Source organism: Patagioenas fasciata, chromosome 15 (genome assembly GCF_037038585.1).
Source record: "Patagioenas fasciata isolate bPatFas1 chromosome 15, bPatFas1.hap1, whole genome shotgun sequence".
In the NCBI taxonomy this organism is placed as follows: domain Eukaryota; kingdom Metazoa; phylum Chordata; class Aves; order Columbiformes; family Columbidae; genus Patagioenas; species Patagioenas fasciata.
The window spans coordinates 13,596,974-13,624,819 of record NC_092534.1 but is presented as its reverse complement, the minus strand read 5'-3'; the positions used below and the strand labels follow the sequence as shown (position 1 = coordinate 13,624,819).

Genomic DNA, 27,846 nt, shown 5'->3' with positions numbered 1-27,846 from the left:
AAGTTTACATCGCTTCCTACAGTCGGGTAAGAGCTATGCAGGCTGAGGCCAGAGTTTCAATAGCTGAAAATGCCAGGACTGGGGTAAATGGTGGGCAGAAGGGGCACAGCTTATTTACAGTTACAATTTGATCCAATGTGACAAGTGGCCCCTGGGCTGCAATCTGACCCAGCAGGAGCGTGGGTTTTGCTCCTCCCCAGAGACAGCGGCAGGTTTGGGTGGCAGCACCAAGCCGGGCTGTTGCTGGTAACACGCTCTGTTTACATTCCACGTTCCAGACAGGCCGATGCTCCAGCCTGTCCCAGCAAAGCCGCTGCTCTGCCAGGCTGGGCGTGCTTCCCAAATGCCTCTTTGTGCAAATGCACCATTTACCTCCAGTGAAACATCTGAACCCCAAATTATGGCTGAGAAAGCAGAGGTGGGGTGGGGTCTTGCATTCAGGGAGCACAGCCTCGTGATGTGGAGGCAGCCATGGGCTTGTTCTCATTAGTTACATCATTTGGAAATAACATGTCAAAAAGAGGCATTTTCTAGGAAGGGGAGATGCAAAGTCAGCCCTGTGCTCTTCCAAAACACCTGGCTGCACTGGTTGTGCTCTCCGATGGGATAGCACAGCGGTGCCTCCAGGAACGGGGAGGCTGCAGAGCCAGGAGCTGCTGGTTGTTGAGGGAAAACAAATTCGTGAGGAAAAGGTTAATCTGCTGAGACGAGTCAGAGCTGGGAGCCAGAGAGGGCCCTGAAGAGGCACAAGGACCCCGAAGATGCAGCATCCAAACACTGACACACATCCCTGTGGGTGACCCTGCTGAGGGCAGGGGGTCCTGGGACACCCCCTGAAACCTTCAGGATCAACTGCTGCTGGATCCAGGGGAGCTGGGAAACCTCCATTTCATGTCCTGTGAAGCGTTTGGCTATGAAATGTTGCTCCTCCCCAGAGGAGTGGTGGTGGAGCCTCCCCCTTCCCTGCTCCTCTTTCAGAATTGCCTGAAGGGGCTAAACTGACCCCACAAGCCCCACATCTTCCCAGGGAGGTGCTGCTGGCAGGCGGTTCTCCAGGCCTCCGCCTGCGAGCAGAAATCGTGTTTCTTTTCAAGCAGGAGAAGAGGCCAACGCTCCGGCTCTGGGGCACTTAAGTCAAGAGCTGACCCGGCCTGTCCCCGTTCCTGCCCGGCCCGGGCCCCACCGCCCGCGGCAGAGGCCGCACCGCCGGCCGCACCTCCTCATGGCGGGGCCGCGGGGCAGGCCGGGACTCGCCGCGGGGCCCCGCCCATAGCCGGCTCGCTCCTCTCGGCGGGAGAGGCCAAGAGAAGGGCCGTGGGGCTCCTCTGCCCGTCGCCGGTGCCGGGGACACCACCCGGGCTCCCGCCACAGTCCCCGTCCGGCCCCACCACCCCCGCACCAGCCCAGGGGACTACGCGTCCCAGGAGCCCCCGCGGCCAGGCGGTGGCGCGGGGCACTGTGGGACTTGTAGTCCGCGCCTGAGAGCGCCTCCCGCCTGCTGAGTGGTCCCGGCAGCCCCCGCGAACTACATTTCCCGTCGGGCAGCGCGGCGGGCCTGGGGTCCGGTGGTGGAGACATTTGCGAGCCGAGTGTCTCCAAGATGGCGGCGTGGGGAAGGAGGCGCGCTGGCCCCGGCAGCACCAACAGTGGTGGCGGCCGGGAGAGGTGAGCTGTGGCCGGGCTGGAGACTGTGGGGCCGCTGGGACGCCTCGGGCGGGCAGGGAAGGGGGAGGAGATGGGCTGCAGCCGCCCGGGGCTCCCCGCGACCCCGCGGCAAGGGCGGGAGCCGCGCTGAAGGGAGCGTGGCCGGGCAGGGCGGGCGGCGGCCGCGCTGCGGTGCGGCCGGGCCGGAGGGGCTCGCCGGGCGTCCCGCTGCGGGGGGGCGCGGAGCTGGGGCCGGGCCGGGCCGGGGAAGGTCAGCGCGGCCCCGCAGGGTGGCGGCGGCCGCAGCGCTTCCCGCCGCGGGGATGCGGCGCTCGGGGCCCAGGGGAGGAGGAGGGCCGGCCCCGGGGAGGCTCCTTCCACGGCTATTTTTAAAGGCGGTCAGGGCAGCGACGAGTCCTCCAGGGTGACCTCCCCTTCTGCGGGCGGTCCCGGAGCCGCCGCGCTCCCCCCGGTCGGCGGAGCCGGGGCGGGCGGCTGTTGCGGCTCGGGCGCTCGCAGGGAGCTCGGTAACGCCCGGTGCCGCTCGGTAGCGCTCGGTAACGCTCTGTCTTTGCCTCTGCCAGGCCGGAGGAGCAGCCAGGACGTGCTGGAACTGCCTGCCGAGTAGCTGTAGAAGTTTGTGAATCGTAACTTTAAAAAAAAAAAGGAAAAAGAGACAGAGGAAAAGCTTGTTGAGCTACTTTTAAAATCTGTATGCACAGTTCTTTACCTACTTAAAATGTGTAGTTAAATCCTGTATTTCCTTATGTTGGCGTTTTCCCTGTTTTGCCCCAGGGCTGACTGATGCAACCAGCAGCGGCTGAAATCTGCTGCGTTTTTATTGTGAGGGTTTTTCTTTTGTTCTGCTGCCTTACTTAGAGATTTTAATATCTCTCATAATTTTTGCTGCGGCTTTTGCCTCATTTTGTTCCCTTGCTGTAATTCAGCGCCGTTCTTTTTGATGGTGTTGGATCTACGTAGCCAAGGAGAGCCACAAGCAGCCCTTAAAATTCTGGTGCTAATGTGAATTGCAGGAATGCTGTCTGTGTTCAGGGAATTTTAAAGTAATTGAACTGAAGGAGCCAATGGAATTACTGCATCAGTGTAGGTTCTATAAACAACTAAGAATACCACCCGGCTCAGTGGTAAAGCTGTCTGCACCCCGTGCTGGCGCCTGCCCCAGTGTTAACATACGAGGTGTGGAGTTCAGTGTTTTCATGCAGCAGACCTGTCCTGCCAGCAGAAGTGAAGGAAAAAGAAATATGGGAAGAGCACTTAATAACTTCAATGAAAATTGTTCTACCAGGCTGAAAATTGATGCAGTTTTAACAGTGAGTTGTTACCTTCTAACTTAAACTGTGACCTGTACAATAATATAATAGTAATTTGAGGTGGCTTTTAAAGCTGTGATTACTCTTGATCTTATGATCAAAAATGCTTATTCATGAACATGAGTTACTTCATGAAGCTGCAGCATGTATTATTTTTCCCTTGGCAATGAAAACTATGTAGCGAAGTGTAAGAAATCACAGAAGTAGCAGAAGGACAGATACATTGACCAAAGTTTCACCATCCCTGTCAAAAGATGGTGGTTCTTTTCAGTGTCATACTTTACAAATGTGACAGGAGATCATGGTTCTAATAGGTGTTGGGTGATGTCAGCGTGGTTCTTCTCCTTCCTTGCAACTGCAGAGCGGGAGATACGTGTGACCCAGCCTCTGCCTCTCTGGATTGGTGGCTGATCCTAAATTGCCCCCACTCGCCTCTTTGGCTGCTGGCGACTCGCACTGTGTAACAGGCAGTTCTGACAGACCTGATGTCATCAAATGGTGACATCTGCTTTTTAGACGGTGAATACGGTTTTCTTATACCAGGCAGGTTTCTTGTCCAAAGATACATTCCTTTAAACTGAATATGCTAATCCAACATTCTGCATAAACAAGCTCCTTCAAGGCGTTTTTGGAGTTGTCAGCCAGCGAGTCTAAAAGGCATCTGTGTGTTGGGAGGTGGTGTGAGGAGATGCAGTACTGAATAAAATACTGTCTGCCATTAGACTAGACCAGCTTTCATTTAAAATAAATCCAGCAGCTCTGTCTGTGGAGACTGTATCCCTTTATAAATGACTATATTGATACAAGGAAGTCTGTCATTGGTCAAAAAGTGCTTTCCTCAATAGGGCGAAATGTAAGGACATGAATTTCAAAGGATATTGGCTGTGAACTCCAGCTGGCGCTCTGGTGATGAAATAATAAGGTTAAAGAAAACAACCCAAAACACTGAAGAGAACCAACTAAATATTTGGTTTTCTTCATTCTGGATAGACTCATTAATGGAGACTGTCTAAAGGGAATTGTTAATCTGTAGACCAAAACAAGTTTTTTATACAGAACAGACACTGAATTGTACTTAGTGTTTTTGTATAAAATTCAGCACGATGACTGCCAGAGCACAGGACAAAATGCCGTTTGTTCCCCCGGGAGATGTTCTAACAAACCCCAGAAAGAGCAGCTTTAATGTCATCACCACTGCTTGTCTTGGCTTCTCTGCGCCCTCGCCGAGATCTCTCCTTTCACTACCTGCGCTGCTCAGATTTCTGGTACTCTGTTTGCTCACAGCAATGATTGACCTATTTCCATTAGCCTGGCTAATCATTAGTTGACTTAAAATTGACACCTCTTTTTGCTCTGGAGTTTGTTATGGTCTGGTGATGTTTTCCTTAGTGTTGCCTTCCCTTGCCGAACCTGCTTGAAGTTCTCACCCGTGTTCTCCTGTTTTCTTTCTTATTTGTATTTAAGGTACATCTTTGGAATGAAAGTCTTGCTTTATTGCTACGTTTTTCCCGTTCTTCCCCTGCGTGCGTTGACAACCTTTAAGAAGCCGTAGGCCTGACAGCCGTGGCGAATGGCCTGAGACTGGTAGATCATGTGGATGTTCAGCAGAGAAGCAATTCTTCAGGTGTTTAAGCTTGGATGTGTTAGTACTTACCCTGGAGCTCTCCTGAGTAGGAAAATACACTGTTGAATGTAACGTTGAGGCAGAGTATTTCCACTGAGAATTAAGGCCAGACCACAGCTCATTCCTTAGTCTTGAAATTAAATTTCAAGAAGGATTTATGTGGGGGAAGAGATGTTTAGTGTTTGTATTTGTTATGCCTTGACTTTATTGACTTACTTAAGCATGGCTGAGTTGCTAATAACGACCCTGGACACTGTGCTTTGGCCATCTGTAATGTCTTTTTTGTGCAGTTCACTTGCGCAGCCAGCGTGAAATCCCTCTGCATTGCTAAACCAGATTTAGTGTGCGTGTGTGCTGCTCCTGATGGGCATTGAGACACCACTGCAAGCCTTTCCTTATTTTTTTAAAACTACTGATCAGACTGGTCTTCATTTACACTTAATGTGTTTGGTGCCCTGAGCAATACTGTTGTCTAGGAACATTCTTCTCTTAAAAAAAAAACCCAGCAAACTTGACCTAAATGTTATGGGAGGGGTTTTAAAGTAACTTTTTTTTTTTTTCACAGAACTGTACTTGTGCTTTGTGCAGATTGTTTCTAACTGTGATTCTGAACTTCTTGGAGAACTGAGAGAGTTGGACAACTTGAAGTCCTCACCTGGAGGAACACTGTTGGGCTGCAGGCAGCACGCTGGGGAGGTGCAGACATTCTCCTCTGCAAGCAGACAGTGGTAGAAGGATGCTGAGGTTTCTCCCGGGCTGTTTTCACCCGCCTTGTTTTCAGGACTCCGTTCATTTGTTTCTCTTTTTGCCAGTTAGCACCTGGCAAAACCAAAGCTCTTTTCGCGTGGAGTGGCATTGTGCCTCATCTTTGAAGTTATTTATTTCTTCCTCTGTAAAGAGGCTCCAATTGTGATTTATTTTTAACAGGCTGCTTGTTTCACGAGGCAGCTGCGAGGCTGTGTCTGAGCTGGAGGCAGAGAAGTGGAGCTGCTTTGGGGCTGCACCTGGGAAAGTGCTGGAGTTGCTGTTCAGGCACCCGCAGCACCCCGCTCCCGCCATGCTCCGATATTCCCATGTTAGGAAGATAATCCAAATGTAATTTGAAGCGTGCCCTATAGCTAAGACAGACACTTCTGCCCCTCCTGCTGGTGGTAGCTCTGGTAACAACCGATTTCTTGTTTATAACTTTGGCAATACCAACATTTTACATCAGTGATCTTTTAGGTGATTTTCATCTTGCTGTGCTGAATGGTTGAGTACTGGGACAGTCCCCATCTAGTTGGCACCAGGAATGAGAAATATAAAATTTCTCAAGTATAGAATGCACGAAGCTCCAATAGAATAAACTATTTGGATATAAGGTCCAGAACTGTTCTTAACAAAACAGCTGTACAACTTTTTAACTTGGCTCCCTTTTTTGAGGTGGGGAGATAGGTTCTAGAAAATAATTCGATTGAATAATATTAACAATTGCTTTTAGGTTGTGGTCTGGCTAGTAAATGGTGTGCTGGGCTTTTGAACACGTGGCAGCATTTTATGACTTCTGGAACTAGATCCTCTCTGACACCGGTTATTTATTATTCTTTTCAGTAAAATTGATTTTTTTTTTTTAAATGAAATTGCCACACGTCGTAACTGGTGGATGCCAGTGTGGAGTTGATTGCATAGCTCTGCATTTTTGTTCGTTATCGCTGGGGCGTGGGGGACAAGCTCCAAAAGCTCCATAGCCTCCAGTGTTTGAGCAAATCCAACTGCCATGACTGGATTTGTCCGTGTGCAGCTGCTGTGTTCAATTGACAGGCTGTGTCAGGTCCTTCTCTGTGTGCCAGCGAGGTCTAAAACCTTCTCAAGCCCACACATCTCATCTGTGTCTCTTTCTATATAATCTGAAAACAAACCACTTTTTAGCTTTCCATCCTCCTGGGGATGGGAGTGGAAATAAAACATGATAAACTCCACTTCCTGTGGTACAGAAATGGAGACTTTCTGCTTATGTTACTGATTCTTTACGTGTCCTATTGTTTGAGCAGCTAGTTTTTCATGCTTTCTCTGTTGTTTTTGGATTGCCCATTTTACCATTTGCAGCTTGAGCGCTGTGATGGAGATTTATTCCAATATTAGAGGACTGATGTAGAGAAACAGCATAGTTAAGGGGCCAGACCCCATCAAGGATGAAGCCTTTGTGCTGCTTATTTCCCAATGATTTTTTTCAACAGGACATATTTTAAGATCTGCTTGTTTTGGCTTAGGATGATGGTGCTTTTCTTGACTTTGTTTTAAAGCCCCAGAGCCTGGTAAGCCAAAAGATTCCAGAAGAGATGGACAGCGCTGCCTCTGACCAGAGGCGGATTCCTGCTCCCTTGGAGACGTGGCTGTTGCTTGTGCTGTAGTTCTGCTTGTGCACATGTGAAAGGCAAGAAGGGATATTCCAAAGGAAGAGCAGCAAGATGTGAGCGGGGAGAAGTGAGGCTGGTAGTGCCACCTATCCCGATGCTGAGTCTGGAGAAATTCCGCATAACATATTATTTGACTTAATTCCTGGAGTTAGAAGCCCAGTTCCCCATGGCTCCTCTACAGACAGAGAAGAAATGGCTTTGCTTCTCTCGATGACAGGGAGATCCCAGGGTGATGAGGTTGTCGTGCTGTTCTGAAGCCTCTGCAGAGTTCTTATTGTATTTGGATTCTGTTTCTCTGTTTTTCAGACCCACGCTGCATGTTCCTAGTGGTTACAAAATGCTGAAAATGCTCCTTGGTAGGAAATACTAATTTTATCTGGAGGGTTGTTTTAGGTCTGGGTCAACTTCCAGCTTGCAAATGCCTTTCAGCAGTAGCTTTTGCCTGAAGTCATTATGCCTTAGTCAGCGGTTTCATGTAGTCTGTTGGTGTTGGTTTACAGAGTTACCTTAAGTCTCGGTGTGTTATCTGTAATGAAACTGGAATTTTTGATTTGGAAGAAGCTGCACTTGGTACAGTTGTGATCAAGCAAAAAAAATCCTTGGCAGAAACTATTACCAGCGGTGTCCTTAACATAGCAGTGCAACACCTGGTTACCTGGTTCTTTGTGAAGAACTCTTTAGTGTTAGCTGATAACTGAGTACTACACCTCTAATATAACTAAGTGTAAATTCTCATATAGGTGCTGTCTTTCAAAATTTTCTTTAAATACTTGCCAGTTCACCACAGAATGTCAGAACCCACCACATCCTATGCTAAGGAGTTAATATGAATTTTCCAAGCAATGTCTGACAAGGTAATGGCCTTAAAGAAGCCCCTGGGAAACAGCATTCACATGGGTTTTTATTTTTCTTTCTACCCATGAACAGGCCAAGGGGGAAATGCACTGCGGAGAACTCAATAACTGGCTTGCAACTTGAGTTTTCCTTGTAGTTTATATAAATTCCAGCCAGACTTTTAATAAAATGGCTTATTACTCTGCTTTGAGAGAGGCTGGTGCGTCTTGGGTCCTGGTGTTTGATGTGTTTGCTGCTGATGACAAAAGCAGCTACTTCTGGCAACAGCTTGAAATGTAACAATATTCTTGATTACAGATGGTCACTGCGCGATACCCTTTGCAGCACGGATGGAGCTGCACATTAAGGGTAACGTCTGGTAACGCAGCAGCTTGTGAATGTATTTTTCTCTCCCTTATTTTCCAGTGCATGCACATAAGTACTGTTGTACTAATGGAGCAAGAAGTGCTATTTTCATTCTCCATTTCAGCCGTGTCTTGTCTTCCAATATCAGGCGGATCTAAATGCTGCTGGGATGAGGTTATTTTGTCTACTGTGCTTGGGTCAAATATGTGTGCAAATTGTTCTCCTTCTGCTAAAGGAATCTGCTAGATATTTATATCCTTCAGAGGCCACGTGCTCAGTGTTGCCCTGGTTAAGCACGAGTGTGTCAGAAATAGTTATTTCTTCTGCTCAAGAGGATTTTGCCTTGTTCTAATGGTTTGGTTTTTATCCTCTGTGCAGGTAATTGGTCATTATCGTATTTTGTAGCAGTCTGTTATGTTAATGTAGCTTCAGCTAAGGCGATGTGTGTGAACCGGGTGGAGGGAAGGTGGAAATCAGTGTGGGTTTAGGTAGCAAAAAGCTGCTGCTCAAACAGGGGACGTACAAGTCTCAAGAATCCCCGGTCAGTAGCGAGTGTGCTCCCAGGTAAAGCGAGCAGCTCTTGGGCTTCACTGGTAAAGCCTGCCTGTGTTCAAAACATGTTGCTTTATTGCTTTGCTGTGCCCTTTTCAGCAGAGGGAGCGAATTGTTCGGTCTCAGAATGCTCCGCTGCCTTTTTTACCTTTCAGCAGTGTTTCTTGGCCATCCTTGTTGGATTTACTATGGATTTACTAGGTTGGATTTACTATGGAGGACTAAATAGCAAGCTGCATCAGTGGCAGAGAGTTACTGTGGGGAGAAACCAAACGTCTTCATCTGAAGATGCTTCCTCTCTCAAAAGCCTTCCAGTGCAACTTGCCCTCTTGGTGGATGAGCTGGTTATCTTATTTTCTGTGGAAACTCCTTAAGTCTGTACGGTTCATTGCTGTGGTGTGGTCGCTAATGTGTGACATTTCCAATATCTCTAGAGAAAGCCCTTAGGTACTGGTGTGAGGAACCAGATCGGGATTGTTAACAAGATCCTCTTTTCTCTAAATGTTCTAATTCCTCCAAGTTAGAAAAAGGTAAGGAAAAATCAGTTGGCTCTTTTTGGCATGACTTATGTACCATAGGCATAATTAGCTGATGTGAAATGAATCTGGATTTGAACAGCTGCTTGTTGGTGGGCAGAGGCAATGACTGACCTTGAGAGGCTGACCTAATTTGGGGAATTTTTCTCTCCTGTTCTCACAGCTGGGTGGCTGAAAAGTCTGTCTTTAAGCTCCGTAGTTTTAATTCCGCCTTTCCTGTTCGCAGGGTCACCTTGTCCTCCACGGACTGTTACATCGTGCACGAGATCTACAACGGAGAGAACGCTCAGGACCAGTTTGAGTATGAGCTGGAGCAGGCCCTGGAAGCGCAGTACAAATACATCGTGATAGAGCCCACTCGCATCGGGGACGAGACAGCTCGCTGGATCACTGTTGGGAACTGCCTGCACAAGACGGCTGTGTTAGCGGGCACCACTTGTCTCTTCACCCCTCTGGCACTTCCAGCCGATTATTCTCACTACATCTCCCTGCCTGCTGGCGTGCTGAGTGTGGCGTGCTGCACCCTTTATGGTATCTCCTGGCAATTTGATCCCTGTTGCAAGTACCAAGTCGAGTACGATGCCTATAAACTTTCCCGGCTGCCCCTGCATACGCTCACCTCCTCCACTCCGGTGGTGCTGGTGAGGAAGGACGACCTGCACAGAAAGAGACTGCACAACACGATAGCACTCGCTGCCCTGGTGTACTGTGTAAAGAAGATCTACGAACTCTACGCCGTATGACTTCAGCAGGGAAGAGAGAAACCCACAAAGACAAGTGTATTAAGACTCCCACAGTAACATTTTGTTTTTTCCTCTTTGAGAAGCAGTGGAGACTGGGAAGGATTTGGTTTAATAGAGCTGTTATTTTTAAAATAACACATCACTGGTGCACCAAGGTTTTTCAGTTCTTCGTTACACTTAAGATGTGGATGTGTGGTGACTTGAGAGCTGTACGTTAGGCCATGGGAGTCCAATCCAGCAGCGGAATGTCGGTGAAAGGAAGCTAAAGGAGGCTAAAGAAAGATGGGGTGTGAGAGCTGCTTTTTTTTTGTTTTGTTTTGTTTTTTTTTTTTTTGGAAACATTTAAGTCTATTGTTTAATTGTATTACACAGAACCAGCCAGAAGTTATCATTGACCATTAAAGGATGAGAATTTCAAATGCTTTTGCTCTCTTGTTACTGTTATCATAGTTCCCTTGTATAATGAGCTTCCAGAGGCTGGAGGCTTCGCTATGAGAGGGCCAGTGATGGGGATTATTTGTGTATTCATGTGTGACCTGATATTCCTCTTGTCTATGGCACATGGCAGCAGCATCCATGTTACTTAACCGCAGCCATCTGTTGCAGGAATAGCTGTAGAGCGCTGCTTTCCCTCATGCTTGACTAGTTGTGTTTCCTCGAAAAGGGCTTACTTGTTACCCGGGTGCTTATATCTTATTGGTAATTGCTTAAACATTGGGGCTAAAGGTGTCCAAATCCTCTGCTCCCCTGCCTCCTCCAACCGTTACTTCTCTGCACAAGGGAGATCACAGGCAAAGTTTCCAGCTACAAACACATTCCGCTCAGTTCCTGTACAAGTTCTTCCTTACATGGATACATTCCCACCGAAATGCGTTGTACCGGGTGCTGCCGAGGGGGAAATCAGCTTTGTTCCTGCTGCTGCGCCCTGGCTGCCCAATTCCGCTGCTCTTGCTGGGAGCACGCGCTTCTAGAGCCCCTGCTACTGATGTGAGGCACCCACGTGATTTTTATCTTCTAACTGTGTTATCTGGAGTTTTAGAATTCATTCTTGTGCATTAATTCATCTTTTAGCTCAGAACTGTCAATCATGTTCTTAGAATGGGAAGCATTTACTGTTTTGCAAGATCTGCCAGTTATGTTTTAAAAAGATAGGGCTCGTTTTCTCCAATCTCCGCCTACCAGCTGAAAAATAGGTGCGGTTTGCATTTGCAAGGCCAGCTTGGCACAGCTTCAACTGTTACGATCTGCACGCAAGAGCAAAGCCCACAATAAAGGTGTAGCGCTTAACTCTAGCGCTGGTTGCAGTCCCGGCCCCCGCGGCTGAAGCACTGACCTTGGACGGGAGTCCCACGAGGTCAGAAACCCAATTCAGTAGTTCTATCTTTATCTTTCCGAACTGCCCCCCCCTGCCTCCAGCCTGCAGCAGGCGCTTCTGGCCACGCTTCCAGCTTGTGCTTTTCTGCTGATGCAGCTTTTGGGCAGGCGCGGTGTGAATCCCGGTTCTGTGTCTGCTGGGCAAACGGGGTTTGCTGGGAGCTCTGTGCAAGTGTTTGGTACGTGGTACCTGAGCAGCCACATGGGCTGGGGGACCGTTTGGTGGCATCCAGACGTTTCTAGGTGGCAACAGCCCTTTTGCTGGTACAGTGGCCGAGTTGTCTCCCTCCAAGGTTAAAATGAGCTGGATCCAGTGTGTCTCTATTTATAGCAACAATGTACAGTTGCCTTGGCAGAGGAGGGGAAGAAATGCAACTACTTCATCTTCCTGCGGTTAGGCCAGGACTACTGGGCAGGCTGCCTTTCAATTCTGATGTTGTTTTTTCCTAAAGTCCTGTCTAGTGGATGAATTTTAAATGAGTGGCAGATCTGCTATAGCTAATATGCGCTTTATTGCTGCAGAAGGTGGCAACACCACAAATATTCTTGTGCTAGCCACACAAAAGACATTCCTGCTCTTTTTTTAATCTATGCACAGTAATTGTCAGGGCTGTTAGTTCATTTTCTCCACCAAACCTCTGTGGTCCTGGGTGCTTTTTTTTGTGCGTGTGTTAAGCTTTCCCTCGGCTGTAACAGTCACTGTGGCAGAAGGACTGACCCTTGGTAGGCTCCCTGAATACACATCTGGCATCAAAGACGAGTTAAAAATGAGTAAGTTTCCTGTGGTCTCTTATTGCAGGAGAAAAAGGTGAAGAGTAGGCTGTCACAACAGGTAGGTCTGGTTTAAAACCACAGCTTTCACTCTGTCTGAGGTGTAGGGGACAGAGATGGAGGTGGAGGAGCTTGTTTCCTAATTGATATTGGTGATAACCCAGGTAACATGCTTGGTGACAACCTGAACATGGAAACCACAGAGGAAAAAACACAACTGCCACTTAGAGAAACTCCCCTTGTGGAGAGGGAGAAAAGGTAAGGTCTTGGTTTCCTGTCTTAACAGCGAAAAAATACATAAACGTGAAAGCTTCAACTTGTAACTTCAGCTTCAGGCCTTTATGTACCAAATTTGCAACCGCAGCCTCAGTGAAAACGGTAGAGCATGTCCTAACTGAACAGCAGCGTTGTGTTCGTTAAACATGTCCTGGCATGATCTGGGATGGATTCTCAGAGATCGTTTCTAGATCTGCAGCGGTCAAGAAAAGGCTCTGTGAAGGAGAAGGTCCTGCTGGGCCCGCACGCCTGTTGATTGGAGGTTTGCGGTGACTAATCTGTGTGGATCCAGCAGGTGATGTAAAGAGGGCTGGGATGATGTATGTTGTTCTGCAACTACTACTGGTACAATAGCACCTTGCAGAGAGAAAAGGAAAAAAGCAAAGCCCTCCTGCTTTCCCTTCCTCTAATGTCACCTGCTGTGGGGAGCTGCAGTAGAGCAAAAGATTAATTTCATAGCGATGTAGTTTATTTGTCATCAGCTATGCACCCACAGGCGGCACACACAGGGCAGCACACATGGAGAATGCTGGTAGATGCACACAGGGGTCCGGACCTTGGTTCCTACTAGTAGGCTTTATTTCAATTCTAAGCTAAAAAAGGATGATTTTTGTCCTTTCTGAACTCTGTGCAGCCACTCTTTTTGGTATTCCTCAGTGTGATCCTAATTAGCACCTGTGATTGCTTTAACACAGATGAGAGCTCAGAGTCTGTCTCCTATACTGCCCAGCCTATGTATACAGATTTTCCTGTGCACACCAGGAGATGGTTCTTGGCACGTACAGAATCACACCTGTGCTGGCCCTGAGAGGGGACCTGCTGTATTATCAGCTGCACAGGATTTACACACCACAGTGTACCTTGCTGTGCTATTTTTTATCTGTTCAGTGGTTCTCCTGCATTACCTTGCACTGGGGTTGATACTGCACTGTCAGGTAGTGCAGAGTTAAGTGTCCCTGTACATCAGTAAGGCATGATTCAGACAGATAAAATAATTGCCAAATAAAATTTATATTTTACATCAGTTACTTCTTTAAAAGTGGCACTGGACTTCAGGTCAACGTATCACACGATATGGCACGTTAACAAACAGAGACTCTGGAGTTTTCCACTTCAAGCAACATGTTCTAGACCAAACTGGAAGGAGTGGGAAGGAGACACTGATGATGAGAAATCCCAGCCGAGGACTGCGTTTCACAGGGGCTGTGGGGTGGGGAAAGCCAAGATCTGCTTGTGTGAAGACAAAATGGGTTTTATTTGCAGCAGGCCAGCAAAGCTGAGCTTGCCTGGAGTCGGGCGAGGTGCTGCCTTCCAGCACGTGGTCTCTCCTGCTGCAGTTCCCTTCTCTGCAGCCTCAGCCCTCCCGCCTTGTCTTTTCTTCAGGTGAGATTTAGGTGCTGATCTCCAGCACCTGGGACCACCCCGATGGGGGGAAACCGCTTCCCACTCTCCATACACTGGTAAATTGCAGCATTTTGAAAAAGTTTTTTCCTGCAGGAGCAGTTCCACTGCTGTCCCAGCCAAACCGCAGGGGGTTCAGCCTCTCCCTACAGTTACCGCTCACATGAGCTGAGCTCTAAGAGTCCTTTGCTTTTCTTTCCTTTTTCGCTCTAGTTGCCATTAAGGTGAAGAAGATACTGGGGAAGAGGTTTCGCAGGTAGACAGCCAGGGAGGGTGTCAGGCCGGCCACAAGCACCTCCTTCTTCTTCTGTCCCACTGCACTGAGAACCACCTGAGCGACCTCTGCGGGCGTCTGTCCCTCGGCGGTGTTCTTGTCCATAACTGCCAAAGGAAAGCCCAGTAAGCACCAGCAGGTAAGCCCATGCTTAAGTACCTTTCCTAGGAATGCTCTGTTCTAACTGTTGCTGTTCTGGTTTTTACACCAGTTGTGTATGGGAGCACAGGCAGGTATAACTCATGGCTGGGCTAGAAATCAGTAATTGCTGTCTAGGAAGGCTAAACTTTGAGGGTTACTGTTCCTACCTTGCATCCAAAGTTGTCTTTTGATACTTCAGGGCTAACTTGTATCCCCACCAGAGGCCCTTTGTTGCTAGGATGCTTTGGAGTAACTCAGTGAGGTGGAGATGCTTTAGATAGAGGGCACAAAATCGTATCTTACCTCCATAGTGAGATCCATCTGCCGTTACAGCATTGAGAGAGAGGTTTGTCTGAATGTATCCGGGGCTTATAACTGTCACATCAATGTCATACTGCTCCACCTCTGCTCGTAGACAATCAAAGAAAGCCTGGGTAGCATGCTTAGAGGCAGCATCTGAAAATCAGGAAAAGGATTATGCATTAAGGAGGAGGAGTGGGGCTGAAGATTCACTCCTCTGCCACTTCTCAGCAAGAATGCAACACCTGTTCTCTAAATTTTAGGTTGGGGGTGTGTGTTTTTTTGTTTTGTTGTTGTTTGGGTTATTTTTAGTGAGTGGCAGCAACAGGTAGTGGGGGGTGAGAGTCAATTTAAGAAGGCAAAATATAAATATTCAAGTTGGAAACTGGCTAAGATCCTGAGCTTAACGTCACAGCCATGCCAAAGCACTATGGAGTGAGCCTGAGCTGCCTCCTGCTTGTGATAAAGGGGACATGAAGCCCAGCTTGGGAAGCATTTGATAAAACAGGCGGGGGAACACAATGGCAGGACAGGAGAGCAGAGCAGAGCTGACATTCGCTGCACTACGTGGACTGAGCGTTGTGGATTTGCAGAGCAGGTTCAGAGCTTGGCTACACACAAGTCAAAACCTGATCACCTGAGCAGGTGTTGAGGCTTTTATTTTGGCATTGGTTGTACTATGGCACTTCGCAACTCATCAAAACAAAAATTTTCTACTTTCTTATATGAGAATAACCAAGCAAGGATAAAATGCAATAAAATTGTGGAATTAATCAGAAAGATTATCAGGACTCTCAAGTGTTAAGATGGGAATATCGAGCTGTTTTCAAAACATTGAAAACACATTCTCCTTCCCCATCCCTTAACAACTTGAGGACACAGCTAAGATTTTGTATTTGAGAGTGTCTTCCTCAACAGCTGTCAGTGACGTGTGAGCTCAGCTCTGCCTTCCCTGCATGCAGCCACCTCTACAGAGAGCTCAATGTGGAAGCAGCAGCCAAGTATTCATTCAGTCTGGTGCCCCAAATATGTCTTCCCCATCCTCTGTAGAGGTACTTACACGCCGATCTGAAAGGAATGCTTATTTTGCCTTGAACGCTGCTGATGGCCACAATGTGGCCTTGTCTCCTCTTGATCATGGAGGGGAGAAGTGCTAGCAAGAGACAGAAAAGACCCATTCAGAATAACAGTCCTGCCATTGCTGCTGTTGAGAATTGATGCTTTCAGCGCATTCAGAGATCTGAAGTGAATTACAAGATCCTCATTCAGTCCAGGGGTTGGTTAAGGGATTGTACTTAGAATCATAAAATAATTTTGGTTGGAAAAGACTTAAGATCATCAAGTCCAACCATTACAATTTTCTCCCCTCTTACACTGCACTGTACCAAATACAAACATTAGTTAAGCTGTGCTTAGCTGTGCTGGCCTGCAGAAGGTATTGGACAAATCCATTGTTCCCTGTCATCTGGTTCACAGGTACCTTTGGTGAGGGCTATAGGACCAAAGTAATTTGTTTCCATCACTTTCTTGTCCACATCCAGTCCTGTGTCCACAACTGTGCCTCGGAAGCTGATGCCCGCGTTGTTGATCAGTATGTCCACGTGACCCAAGTACTTCAGGATCTCTTCAGCAGCATTTAGGACAGTTTTAGTATCCGAGAGGTCAAATACCACAGTGTGAGGTTTGTGTGTCTGTGAATAAACAGAAATTGGCAAAAGATCAATTCAGGCTGTGCTGAATGTGCTGAATTTTGACGTTCGTGATGGGATTTCCCAGCTCTGGAAGCCCAGAGGCAGGGACATCTACACCTCATGCAATTTGAGCGCAGCAATTGTATTTGGTAGGAATACAGGACAGAAGCAGGTTGTGCTCTCATCCTTCTCTGCCGCTGTAGCCTGTTCCTTAGACCAGATCCTAGGAAAGGAGCAAGCAAGACCTTCCAAACGTTTGCTATTGTCTTATTAAAGAAAATATATCTGAAATAGTAAAAGCCTTAACCAATGTGTCTTCTTCAGGGCAGCAATAGCTCTTTTAGCCACTGTCAGCAGAAATAGATGTCAAAAATAAAGGCCAACACAAAGAAAGTCACTTTTCCAAATTCAACATATGACATACAGATGCAAAGGGGACTGGCCACTCTGTACATTCTTTCTCCTCCATTACAATGCAAGGAGTCTTTCAGCTGGCCTATTTTTGTAGGGTTTTTACAAGATATGACATGTCAGCTCTACGTGCTCCTATAGCAATATCTATCCCTAACCACACAGTCGTGTTTTTCCTATCGCTGAAAAGAATAACCCACAAGCAATTCTGTAACTTTGGTAATAACACGACAGAAATCCCAGCCGCACGAGCCAACAGGCCTGTCCTCCCACACTTACGTTCTTCCGGTGATTGGTCATGGTAGAAAGCTCCTGCACCACGTCTTTGAGTTTCTCACCATCTCTGCCGCAGAGCACCAGCTTGCAGCCAGCTGCATGGAAAGCTTTTGCACATTCTTTGGAGGAAGCAAGGAAGAGAGAAAAGTAAATGTTTGAACGCCAGAGACAAACAGCAGATGCACATCGTACCTGTGATAAGCTAAAACATCTTTTAGCTGGTGAGGATCTAAGGTGGTTTTATTACTCCTGAAGTCACAGCAAGATGCCATTTTCCTGTGATTATGACAGACATGACAGTGGTGAGGCAGCTGGTGTGTTCCCAGTCACCGTGCTGGTTATGCAGTCACCGTGCTGGTTACGCATCCTCCCTCATCAGCTGGTCAAATTTGCCTGTTCTTCTTAATTTCTGACTATCCGCCCTTCTTAAGAGGGACTAGATTTACCCTGTGTATGTCAGTGCAGTGGGGTCTGATCTTAGGAGTTCCAGTTTTACTGAACACCTCCAGAGGTTTTGGGAGCCTTGGAGCTAACAGCTTCATCAAGGTGATCCCCTTCACCAGGAAAAGGCTGCGGAACCAATGTTTTTGTCCTTTCAGTGCTACCAGCTGCTGGGGAATTGTGCGTTCTTCTGTCCTTCTCCTCTGTGATCCAGCAAGAAAAATGGCTTATTTGTGCAAGAGATGACCGTAACAAAGGGTGTTTAAGAACACACAGTAATTAGAGGCAGTCTAGTATATTAATAATGGAGCAGGATAGTATAAAATCTTGACAGTGTGTCAATAAGGGAGGAGACTTCACTGTACAAAGGTGGAAATTATACACCCACCAACACGGAGCTTCATCTGCCTGGCCTAGCACAGCTGGAAGGTCTCTCTGAGATACTAGTTCTGTTTCTTGATATGAAATACAATTTTTGTTACCATTCCCAGCTCTTTGGTTGTGACAGGCAGAGAGGATCACTTCATGTCCTTCGGCCATTCAGTTACTGAACACCCCTATAGCTAAGGACAAACTCACATGCAAAGACAGCATCAATTTAAGCTCTTTGTTCTATAAATGTACTCATCCTAATGAAAGGCCTGGATAGCAGAGAGCACCTTCTCTTCTCTTCAAGAAGCTTTTAAAGCAATTATAGAAAGCAAAATTAGAGAATGTATCCACTCAGACAAATAAAAGCTTTTATTTGGAGGAAAAATACTGTGTTTTTATTTAAAAACAAAACAAAACCTTCACTAGTGTTAATATTGCCAAGAGTTTGAATTGAGAATGGGTGGATTTGTACCACAGGAGAAAAGGTACCTTAGGTTGGAGGTGAGGGACAGGGAGAAGGAGTGGAAAGTATGGCAGAGTATGTGGAAATAATGTGTCCTTTTTTTCAGTACTTACCTTTTCCCAGGCCAGAGGTGGCCCCGGTGATCACGACCACGGCCTCCTGCAGGTACGTTCGCATCCGCATCCACTGCAGGAGCCGAAAAAGCCCAAAGATCCCCAAGCTGCCAAAAAGCAGCGGGATGATCACTGTACTTGTGAAATCCATGAGTTTTCCTTTCTGAATGGTCTTCCTAGAGGGAGAAGATGAAAGGAAACAGAGCACTTCATCAAGAAAATTAGCAGAGGCTTGAAAAGTAGTGAACTCATTTTTCTTCACTCTGCCTTAGACCATCAGTAAACCCAATCCCACACAGAGTTATCTTCAACAGAGTTCCCCTCCCCTTCATTTAGACTTTCAAAAGTTCACATTAGCGTTTAAATGCTAATGTGGACATCCCAGCAGGACACTTGCTGTTGGATCTTGTCCGCTGTCACATAACAAACTCAGGTTGGGAGATGCTGTTCCCTCATGTTTTTCACTCTCTCACACAAAGTGTATTTAGAGTGGAGGCTCTTCAGGGCTGGGATATGCCTCTGCATTCTTTTAATTGTAATAAAACCGCTTAGATTTCTCTAGAACAGCCAGTACCACAGTATCTACGTGCCAGAGACCAGTTACTGTGTGTTATCCCAGATGGATATAAGCCAGTCTGTCTGCTGGAGACCCACAGTGAATTTTCTCTCTGAGCACGTTATTTGCTTAATGCACTGAAATCTGTGCTTCCCTCTCCAGTGTCTTTCCCCACCCATCAGCAAAGACAAGTTATCTGGTTTAAATGAACCACACGCCCAGTCTAGTAATCCGGCCACCTTCATGCTCTTTTATGCCAACATTAATTGTCTAGTTTGACAACATGAACCTGTCTTCTAATATACTGAAATTAAACCCGTGAACGAAACCCAAGCTAAAGGTATCTACAAGGCCTAACTCAGCCTGGAATCAGATTCTGATACCACTGCATGGCTCTAATCTCCTTGCTAAGCCACTGCCTTCAAGGGAGTAGTTTATGTTACAGCCTACGACACGGTCAAAAAGTAAGCGATACTTGTGCTGTTAAAAAAGGTCACTCATTTTCTCACTGCATATACCCCAAAGCTTTTATGCTTGATGTCACAGTAAAGTCAGTTACAGCCCCTTCCTGGAACCTATACAACTTTTGGGTTGCACATAAAGTCAAACCCAAATATTAGTGTGTCTTCCCTGTTGTGCAGATAGAGTTTGAACTCCCACAGTTTGACTTGCAAGACAGATCTTTACCAGGAAGATACTGGAAAGGTCTGGGCACACGACTCATATAGTACTTCAAAGAAAGGGCAGCATGAGAAGCAGAAAACAAGAGGTTTTCTTGTTTTTTCTAATATTCCTAATAATTCTAAGCCAGAATTCAGTGGCTTAAAGTACGACTGAGCTTGTGTGGAGCTGCAGGGATGACAGAGGCTCTACATGCTGTGGAACAGAGCTAATGTGGAACATATCAGCTCTTCCAGATTTCCATCAGAGGCTTGGACAGTATTCCTCAAATAGCTGGTCAATGAACAGACAAGTTTGCAGAAGGAGTAGCAAACTGTATAAAATAAGTATTTCTGGAGGTACAGCTAGAACACAATACAATAACACATATGGATCGCTGAGCTAGCTCTAAGTAAACTCGACAAGGTCTAAAAATAAAACCATCAAGTTAGTACACAGCTCTTCTCAAGGTATGAAGGACCTTCCCATTCCTGAGCTAATTCATGTATCTACAAAATACTTTGTCAACATCTAGGCCACAAGCTCCCTTGGGCACAAGGAATATTCTCAAAGTGGGAAATCGGAAACCCAAAAGAAGGATTCAGCTCCTTCCGCTGCAGAGCAGCGTGAGCACAGCACCCAGCTGCTCAGCTTATTCCTCCACCTCTTTGTGCCGAGTGCAGACAGAATGTGTATTTTACACTGATTTACAGTGAGTTGATTTAAGGTAAGGCCATGTAAAATAATGCCTGGGAAAGAGCTGTTTAGACATGAGGCCATTGGCCTTCTTTAGGCTGGAGGAGAAGATTCTCCTTACCCGTTCATGTTCAGCAAGTCACTTAAAGCAGCTGCGCTCTTTATGTTGCCTTTTTGTTGTCGTCGTTTTGCTCTCAAAGATCTCTTGAGATTCAGAAGATGAGATGTGGGCAGGAACAACAGGTGCTGCGCTGACATTGAGCAGCATGGCTTTCAGGGCATTTTGGAATCAAAAATCTTCACCACCCCTATTTAGGACCTTCCTTTACTTCCAAAGCGGGAGCTGACAGCTGGAGTGGCGCTTCCTTTACTTCCAAAGCGGGAGCTGACAGCTGGAGTGGCGCTTCCTTTACGAGCCCAGGTTGAAGCTGAGGCATTTTTTAAAATCTGGCCCTGACAAGCTTTGCTTCTGATGTTGGTAAAATGCAGATGACAGTGTAAAGAAGATGAAAAGGTAATTGGGAAGGGGGGCTTTTCTGACACATTTTCTAACTAAACCACAGCAGGAGATGGGAGGGAGCCCCATGTTTGATTACAGCACATTTTTATCCTATTATTTGGCAAAAATATATGTTGACTTCGCAAGGACTGAACTCTCTGCCACAGGGGCTGGGGGAAAAGAGCCCCCACACCTCCCAGCTAAAAGTCAGGCAGCACCCATAGCTCATCAGTATGAACCAGTTCACAGAATCACAGAATGTCAGGGACTGGAAGGGACCTGGAAAGCTCATCCAGTGCAATCTCCCCCTGGAGCAGGAACACCCAGCTGAGGTTCCACAGGAAGGTGTCCAGGCGGGTTTGAATGTCTGCAGAGAAGGAGACTCCACAGCCTCCCTGGGCAGCCTGGGCCAGGCTCTGCCACCCTCACTGAGATGAAGCTTCTCAAATTTAAGTGGAACCTCCTGTGTTCCAGTTTGCACCCATTGCCCCTTGTCTTACCATTGGTTGTCACCGAGAAGAGCCTGGCTCCATCCTCCTGACACTCACCCTTTATATATCTGTAAACATTAATGAGGTCACCCCTCAGTCTCCTCTTCTCCAACTAAAGAGCCACAGCTCCCTCAGCCTTTCCTCACATAGGAGATGCTCCACTCCCTTCAGCATCTTTGTTGCCCTGCGCTGGACTCTCTCCAGCAGTTCCCTGTCCTTCTGGAACTGAGGGGCCACAACTGGACACAATATTCCAGGCGTGGTCTCCCCAGGGCAGAGCACAGGGGCAGGAGAACCTCTCTGACCTACTGACCACCCCCTTCTAACCCACCCCAGGTACCATTGGCCTTCCTGACCACAAGGGCCCAGTGCTGGCTCATGGTCACCCTGCTGTCCAGCATGGGTAACGTAAGCAAATACAGGTGATTGGAAACTTTTTGAAAGGCACACCATAAAATAAATCTCATATATCCAGTTGAAAAAAACCCAAACCTTTCCCCTTAAAACAAAATCTGGATGTTATTTTGTAAAAGCCAGGATGATTTCTGAAGGAACAAGGATCTTATTTAATAAGGTCAAGAGTCAAGGCAGCAAAGATCAAGTCCTAAAAGAAACTAAAACTGCGACAGTTTCCCTAAACAACACCTAAACAACACCTCCTTCAGCTTCAACCACTGAGAATCACATTGTCCTTTACGTGACAAATGGCAGCAACTGGGAGGCTATTTTCAGAAATCAAAAGGTGTCATTTAAAAGGTGGGGGGATAAGAGGAAAGAAAAAAAATCCTTCTTTTCTAAGGAAACCCGTGTGCAGAAGCACAGCAGCTCTAAGCTCGATTAGGTACCGACTTTAGTGTGAAGAAAGCACAATATCCTACCTTTGGAAAGAACTGACTTGCCAGTGACTCTGAGCTGGTGTCTCCCTCTGGTCTTTTAACGGGACAGACCTGACTTAAATTTGGAAGTGGCAGCAATCCGAGCAAACGCGCTGTGTCCAATGTCAGCACAGCCAAGAGCTGCTGCTAAAAACAAACCTCGGGAATACAGCCTGTGACCTTTGCAATGTGGGGGGATTTTAACCCCCAGGTTAAAGAGAAAGGTGAATTCAAAATGATACAAAACTTGCAGTGACCCTGTGATTATTTTTAGTATTAAATGAATAATTTATAGTGTTGAATCCAGAGCATCCATGTAGTCCAACACTAGTATTTCCACACTCTAGATTAGAAAAAAAAAGGCAACTTGTGAATCAGTTGCAATTCTCTATTATTCTAATTCGTTTTGGGGCATACTCTGGTTTTATACTGCACACTCTAAAATACGCAACATGGTAATGAAAAGAAAACAGACCTCTTTTTCATTTCTTTTGTAGGATTCTTGAGAACTTGGAGCACAACTGAACAGAGAGATGAGGTTCTACTCACACTGTATCAAAACGCGGTATTTACTGTGGAAATGGGCATTCCCCCCAGCAGGCCAAATTCACTAAATCCCTTATAAGCCACGTTTGACAGGGAGAAAAGGGAGCATCACTTGTGTTTTCTAGCAGCTAAATAGATTCACTGACTCAACTGCTTTGGAAAGAAACTGAAATCAATCTTAGAGGCATCTAAGCCAGAAAAAGAAAAAGGTAATCTGGCATTGTCTGTTAAACCAGTGAATTAATATGAGCCAATGGGAAATCTGCTGACAATTTCTCTGATGCACACGATCCCCATAAGTTAAACTTAAAAAAACTCAAAATCCAATGAGAAAAAACATTGCTTACATTGATTTAAAGAACTGAGCTGCTGAAATGCCACTGTGAACTTTCATCATCAGGTTTCATTCCAAACTTTATGCACGTAAAATAATGTAAACAACACCCCAAAACCAGAGCAGACTGGAGAAATCATCTCCTAACTTCCTGCTGCTTTTATTGAGTTACGAGCTCCATTTCCAACCCTCCCACTCGAAAATCCTCGATTGGTGTTTGGGACGCAAAGAAAGGCGAATCCAAGTGGCACAATTAGAAAATTTACACATTTGCTGTGCCAAAGGAAGCACTTTGCAGACATTGACCAAATAAAGACTCACTTAAAACATCGTGAGAAAACGAAAGTTGACTTCATGTCTCCCCCCGCCTTGATGTATAGATAAACATGTACTTAAGAGACCAGAGCCCGGGGGCGCTTTCCCCCTCCTACACCTCGCACACTCCGGTCCTCAGGGGCCGCAGCCCCGTCCCCTCCCGCGGGTTCCCCAGAGAGATGGGTGGCGGGTGGGCTGAGCCCGCAGGGTCACAGGGGGACCGGGAAAGGCCGGGGAAGAGGAGAGGCCGCCGGGCCCTACCTGCTCGCCGCCGTCACCATGGCCACCGCCGGAAGTGCGGCGTGCGCATGCGCCTGAGGCACTGCCAGGACAGGGGCGGGCTTTGCGCAGGGCGTCCAATAGCAGACGGCCCCTCCTCGATCTAAACCGGAAGTGGCGCAGCCACCGGGCGGTTGCGTTCTCGCCGGTCCGGCCGCAGGTGCCGCCCGGGTGGGGAGCGGCGGCCCCGGGGCTGCGGTTCCGCCGGGGATCTGCGGCCTGGCCCACCCTAAGCAGCGCTGAGGCCGAGGGTTGTCACCCTGAGCCGGGACTCCAGCCCTTCGAACGGGTATCGCTTCTCGTGGCTCCGTCCCGGACCGACCGAGGGGCCGGGGGGAGGGAGGGCCGGCCATGGGGGGCGGGATTTGGGGTGGGTGCAGCCAGACACCTCCAGACCAGGCTCATTTTTGCCATCAGAGCCAAGACACAGCAACGTGGCTGTTCCGAAGCGGTTGTGCTGGGCAGGGTGTATCTGTGGCCTGTTTCAGGGGAATCTGCCATAATTCCTAGTTAACGTTTGGACTGGGTGATCTTAAAGGGCTTTTCCAACCAAAATGGTTCTATTCTATGAATGACCAACTTGTCCTCCAAACTGGGTCTCTGGTGAGCTCGGAAGATTTCCCACTTGCCATGGTCGTTCTTGTGTGTGCACGTTGTTGGTTACACTGACCTAAATTCTGTTGTTTTCTTTGACATCTCCGTGTAAAGTTGAAGATGGAGAAGCCGCGCGGGTCGGGACTGTGAGGGATACAGGACTGGACTATGAGGAACGATGGGTGAATTCCTGTAAAAGGAGAAAAAGGCATTTCCACAGGGTCCCTTTCGAAGCCGTGATCAGGGCAAATCTGATTTCTCAGGTTTTAATTGAGCTGTTTGCGGTGGTTTGGAAACATTTCGGTTTGTCTGTGATAAAACGGGGCCTGAATGTGCTACAGGTTCCGTAGCTTTAAGGCTCCTGGTTGAGGTAATGTTTCTGGTAAGGGTAATAGAGTATTTCCAAGGTCCCAGCGATCCCAAAAGCCCAAAGTCCAAATGGACTCAGTGGTTGAAGGAGCTTTTGCCCTGAGGAAGGAAAGGGCGTGCAGCTTCATCCCAGCATCGTGAGCTTTTCCACCTGTTTGTTTTGATGTGCGTGAGCAGAAAATACATTTACAGAGGGAGTTGGAAATACTCTAGTGTTATCCAGACACAAAGGTGGTTAATCCCGGATGTCTTTTCCCTGTGAACAGCAGCACGATAAAGGATCTCACATGGCTGTTTAAAAGACAGTTTTATCACAAGTTTTTATGATAACAGTGTTCTGCTCCTCTCTTCTAATAGGAAAAACACTGAAATGAATTCACAGCTTCAGTGTTTGTCATCAGTAAGTGATCAATATTTCAGGAAAAAGGAGAAAAGAATTCAAGATCTTCCGAAAAAAAATCACATTCTGAAAGGTCTCACGGTAATGCCCTTTTTTTGGCTGCAGAACCAATATGAAATGAAAGAATTGATAATTTTATTTACACAAATGAAACTGAAAAATGAAACCCAGAAGCAGGCAGTTTATGTCATGGTGACCTTACTGGAAGCTGTAGTCAGTTCAGTCTTCTGAAAATCAGAGCTGAAAAAAGCCAGTTCAGACCCACCAAAGCAGGGCAGGGTGAGCTGTAGCCTGGTGTGTTCTCTTTCTTACAGGGCAATAGTTGCCCACGAGCTCTGTCCAAGCTCCTGTGGTTATTTACCTGCTATCTGCCAGCCTGTTTATTTTAAGAGAGACTAGTCTGTCACCAGCCTGGCAAAGTCGATTGAAACCACATGCCCTGCAGAGACTGTGTGAGCAGCAAATCATAGAGCAAAGGGTTAGGCTGGAGTTGCAATTAGAGGAGGAAATTAATCGAACGGAGTCTTGTCTTTGTTGCTTTGATCAGGAATCTATTTTCTTTGGTTAACCCAGTGTAATTAGCAACAAATTCAGCGTCAATTTAAACCTGCTGATTCACACATTGCACATTGGAGGGCAGTTGGGTGGCTGAGTTATGCCAACGTGCCTTTGTTCACAAAACATTGGAGGGGAGTCTGTCTTAAATCGAGGACTTTTGTTTTGGAGACGATACTGGTAAATGTTGATCCAGTCTTCTAAAACTCCGCCTGTTGTTTTTATTAGCGCTCAGCCTCATTCATTCTCACTGTGTCAAGCCAGAACTGCAAAGGGCTGGAATCCTTTTAGCATTTTAACACTTCCTTGACAAACATCCTGCTGTTCTATCGCCGAACTGTAGGAGCTCTTCTTGAAGGGAAAAAAAAACATCTCCAGACTCAAGGAACTATTTGCACTTGTGTTTGATGACATCTGTTTTAGTGCAGGCATCACTGAATGCACATCCACAGCCTTTTAACCCTGTTCTCTAGGGCAACAATTTTGTGCTCTAGTTCTTCCAGGCTCTTACTTGTCACCTTTTTTTTCAAGGAGTATAAGATGGAGCTTCTGTCTTAGGAGAAGCTTTGGTTGCTTACCCTGAGAGCAACGATCTGTGCAGAAATCCCCACAGAGTGACAAAAACCTTCCCCAGGGAAAAACATCCTTGAAGTAGTTTGAACTGAAAGCTCCCAATTTCACTGTGCCTTTGGCTGGAAAATGTAAATGTTCAAAGGGCTGGGGCATGATTAAAGATTTTCTTGTCTCAGCCTTTGATGTAAAAGTGCAGACTCTCCTCCTCCCCTCTCTGCTCGCATAGGTTGAGTTTATAAGGGTGAATGAAAACAGACTAGGGAGTTAGGGGAAGAAACAGAGACCTAAGGTAGAAAATAGAGAAAAAAGGGCTTCTTGGGGCTTTTTCCATTCTTTGCCCCTGCAGCTCTGTGCGGATCAGTCGTCTGTGCCCCTTCCGGGCAGTGGAACCAAGAAGATGGTCTTGATTTTTGCAGCAGTTCTAGCTCTGGTTTGGAACTGGGCTTTGACTCATGGACATCAAACTCCTTTTGGAGAACTCATGCTGGACGCCTGGTCACTCGTCTCTCAGCTCTTCGGGAGAATTTTGCTGTAGGTTCAGGTCATAGGTTTTTGCATCACCCGAGTCTTTTTTTTACTTTTTGAGTTAGATTCTGTGAGGTTTGGTTCCTGTTGTTTATAATTAGTTTTCTCCAGCCTCTGCACTGCAGCATTTCCAAGCTCGGTACAAAAACAGTGTAGATGTAGTGAGACTGCATTTCTGATCTATGATCGTGCTGCAAATCCCCAATCTTTGCAGCTAACGCAAAAGCCAGGAAAAGGGAGCAATATCCTCTCTCTTCCTTCAAATAAAAATCCTCAAAACATTCACCACACAACCATTTAACGAGCTGAACGCCTCCAGGGACACAGTGATGTTCTGTCACACACGGAAATAGAGACGTGGCGAAGCCGAGGTACCATTTCCATTGCTTTAATTGTTGAGCGGACACTTCAGGCCCAGTGTACAGAAATATCTCCTAACTGCAGCTTTGCTGATCTCAGGATATCCAGCCCTGTCTCTCCCTGCTGCCTTCTCTTTTTGTTTTACAGTGGTAAAAGCAGGTAAGGTCTGAGTGCTGGGCCCCCGAGAGCTATAGGGCAGCAGGCACCTATGCAGGGAAGTGTATAGCTGACCCCTCTGCTGCTTTTTGGTGGGTTAGGAAAGAGTTAAATGACACCAGAGGGAGAGGCTGTGCTATTGTTCAGGCATCCCTGGGTCCAGGGTGGCCGATCTCTATTCCCGGATCTGCCTCTGGCTTCCTGCATGGCCTTGGACCAGTCACTTACCTTTTCTTTTCCTTAGCTCCCAAATTATAACATGGAAATCATTCTCTTCCTGTGGTGCCTCGTTCCCTGTGGGTTTCGGGGTGGCTGAGAGTCTGTGAGAGATGATGGGAGGGGGAGAACACATTTCCACTGGAGAAATATTTACACAGAGGGTAGCAATTTTGGGACGTGTTCTTGTTCACTCAGATACAGTGCAGGCTGTGCATATGGTGATATTTGGGTTTTTTTTTAGTAGGCAAACCTGTGATGAAAGTCGAATTCCATTTGTCTTGGATGCAGCTGCTGAGCAATGCCAGCTGCAGTGACCCTTTTCTTCACTAGATGGTGCTTTGCATCAAAGATTCAAATAACTGCAGTTCTTTTCTGCACAGAATTTCCTAATTTTTCTTCCCCGTTCTCCATGTCTTCCCCTCTTCTTTCTGTGCTTTTAACACTACGGGGAACACTTATTGATGCTGGATATTGAGCAAGGCTGAGCTGGTGGTAATACAGGCTCTGAGCCACC

The 27,846-nt window shown here is 47.0% G+C and overlaps 2 protein-coding genes across 2 annotated transcripts; one reads left to right on the top strand and one right to left on the bottom strand.

The window, feature by feature from the left end:
• The first annotated feature begins 1,552 nt into the window (after positions 1 to 1,552).
• TMEM11 (transmembrane protein 11) lies at positions 1,553 to 10,446 on the top strand. Its single transcript, XM_065850777.2, has 2 exons — positions 1,553 to 1,665; positions 9,510 to 10,446. The coding sequence occupies exons 1-2, from the start codon at positions 1,601 to 1,603 to the stop codon at positions 10,024 to 10,026; spliced, it is 582 nt and encodes a 193-aa protein (XP_065706849.1). The 5' UTR covers positions 1,553 to 1,600; the 3' UTR covers positions 10,027 to 10,446.
• A 2,993-nt stretch (positions 10,447 to 13,439) lies between these two features.
• On the bottom strand, positions 13,440 to 23,612 carry DHRS7B (dehydrogenase/reductase 7B). Its single transcript, XM_065851007.2, has 7 exons — positions 23,564 to 23,612; positions 18,331 to 18,506; positions 16,945 to 17,060; positions 16,044 to 16,254; positions 15,624 to 15,716; positions 14,567 to 14,719; positions 13,440 to 14,229 (listed from the first exon to the last, which is right to left on the bottom strand). The coding sequence occupies exons 1-7, from the start codon at positions 23,581 to 23,583 to the stop codon at positions 14,024 to 14,026; spliced, it is 975 nt and encodes a 324-aa protein (XP_065707079.2). The 5' UTR covers positions 23,584 to 23,612; the 3' UTR covers positions 13,440 to 14,023.
• Positions 23,613 to 27,846: the final 4,234 nt, after the last annotated feature.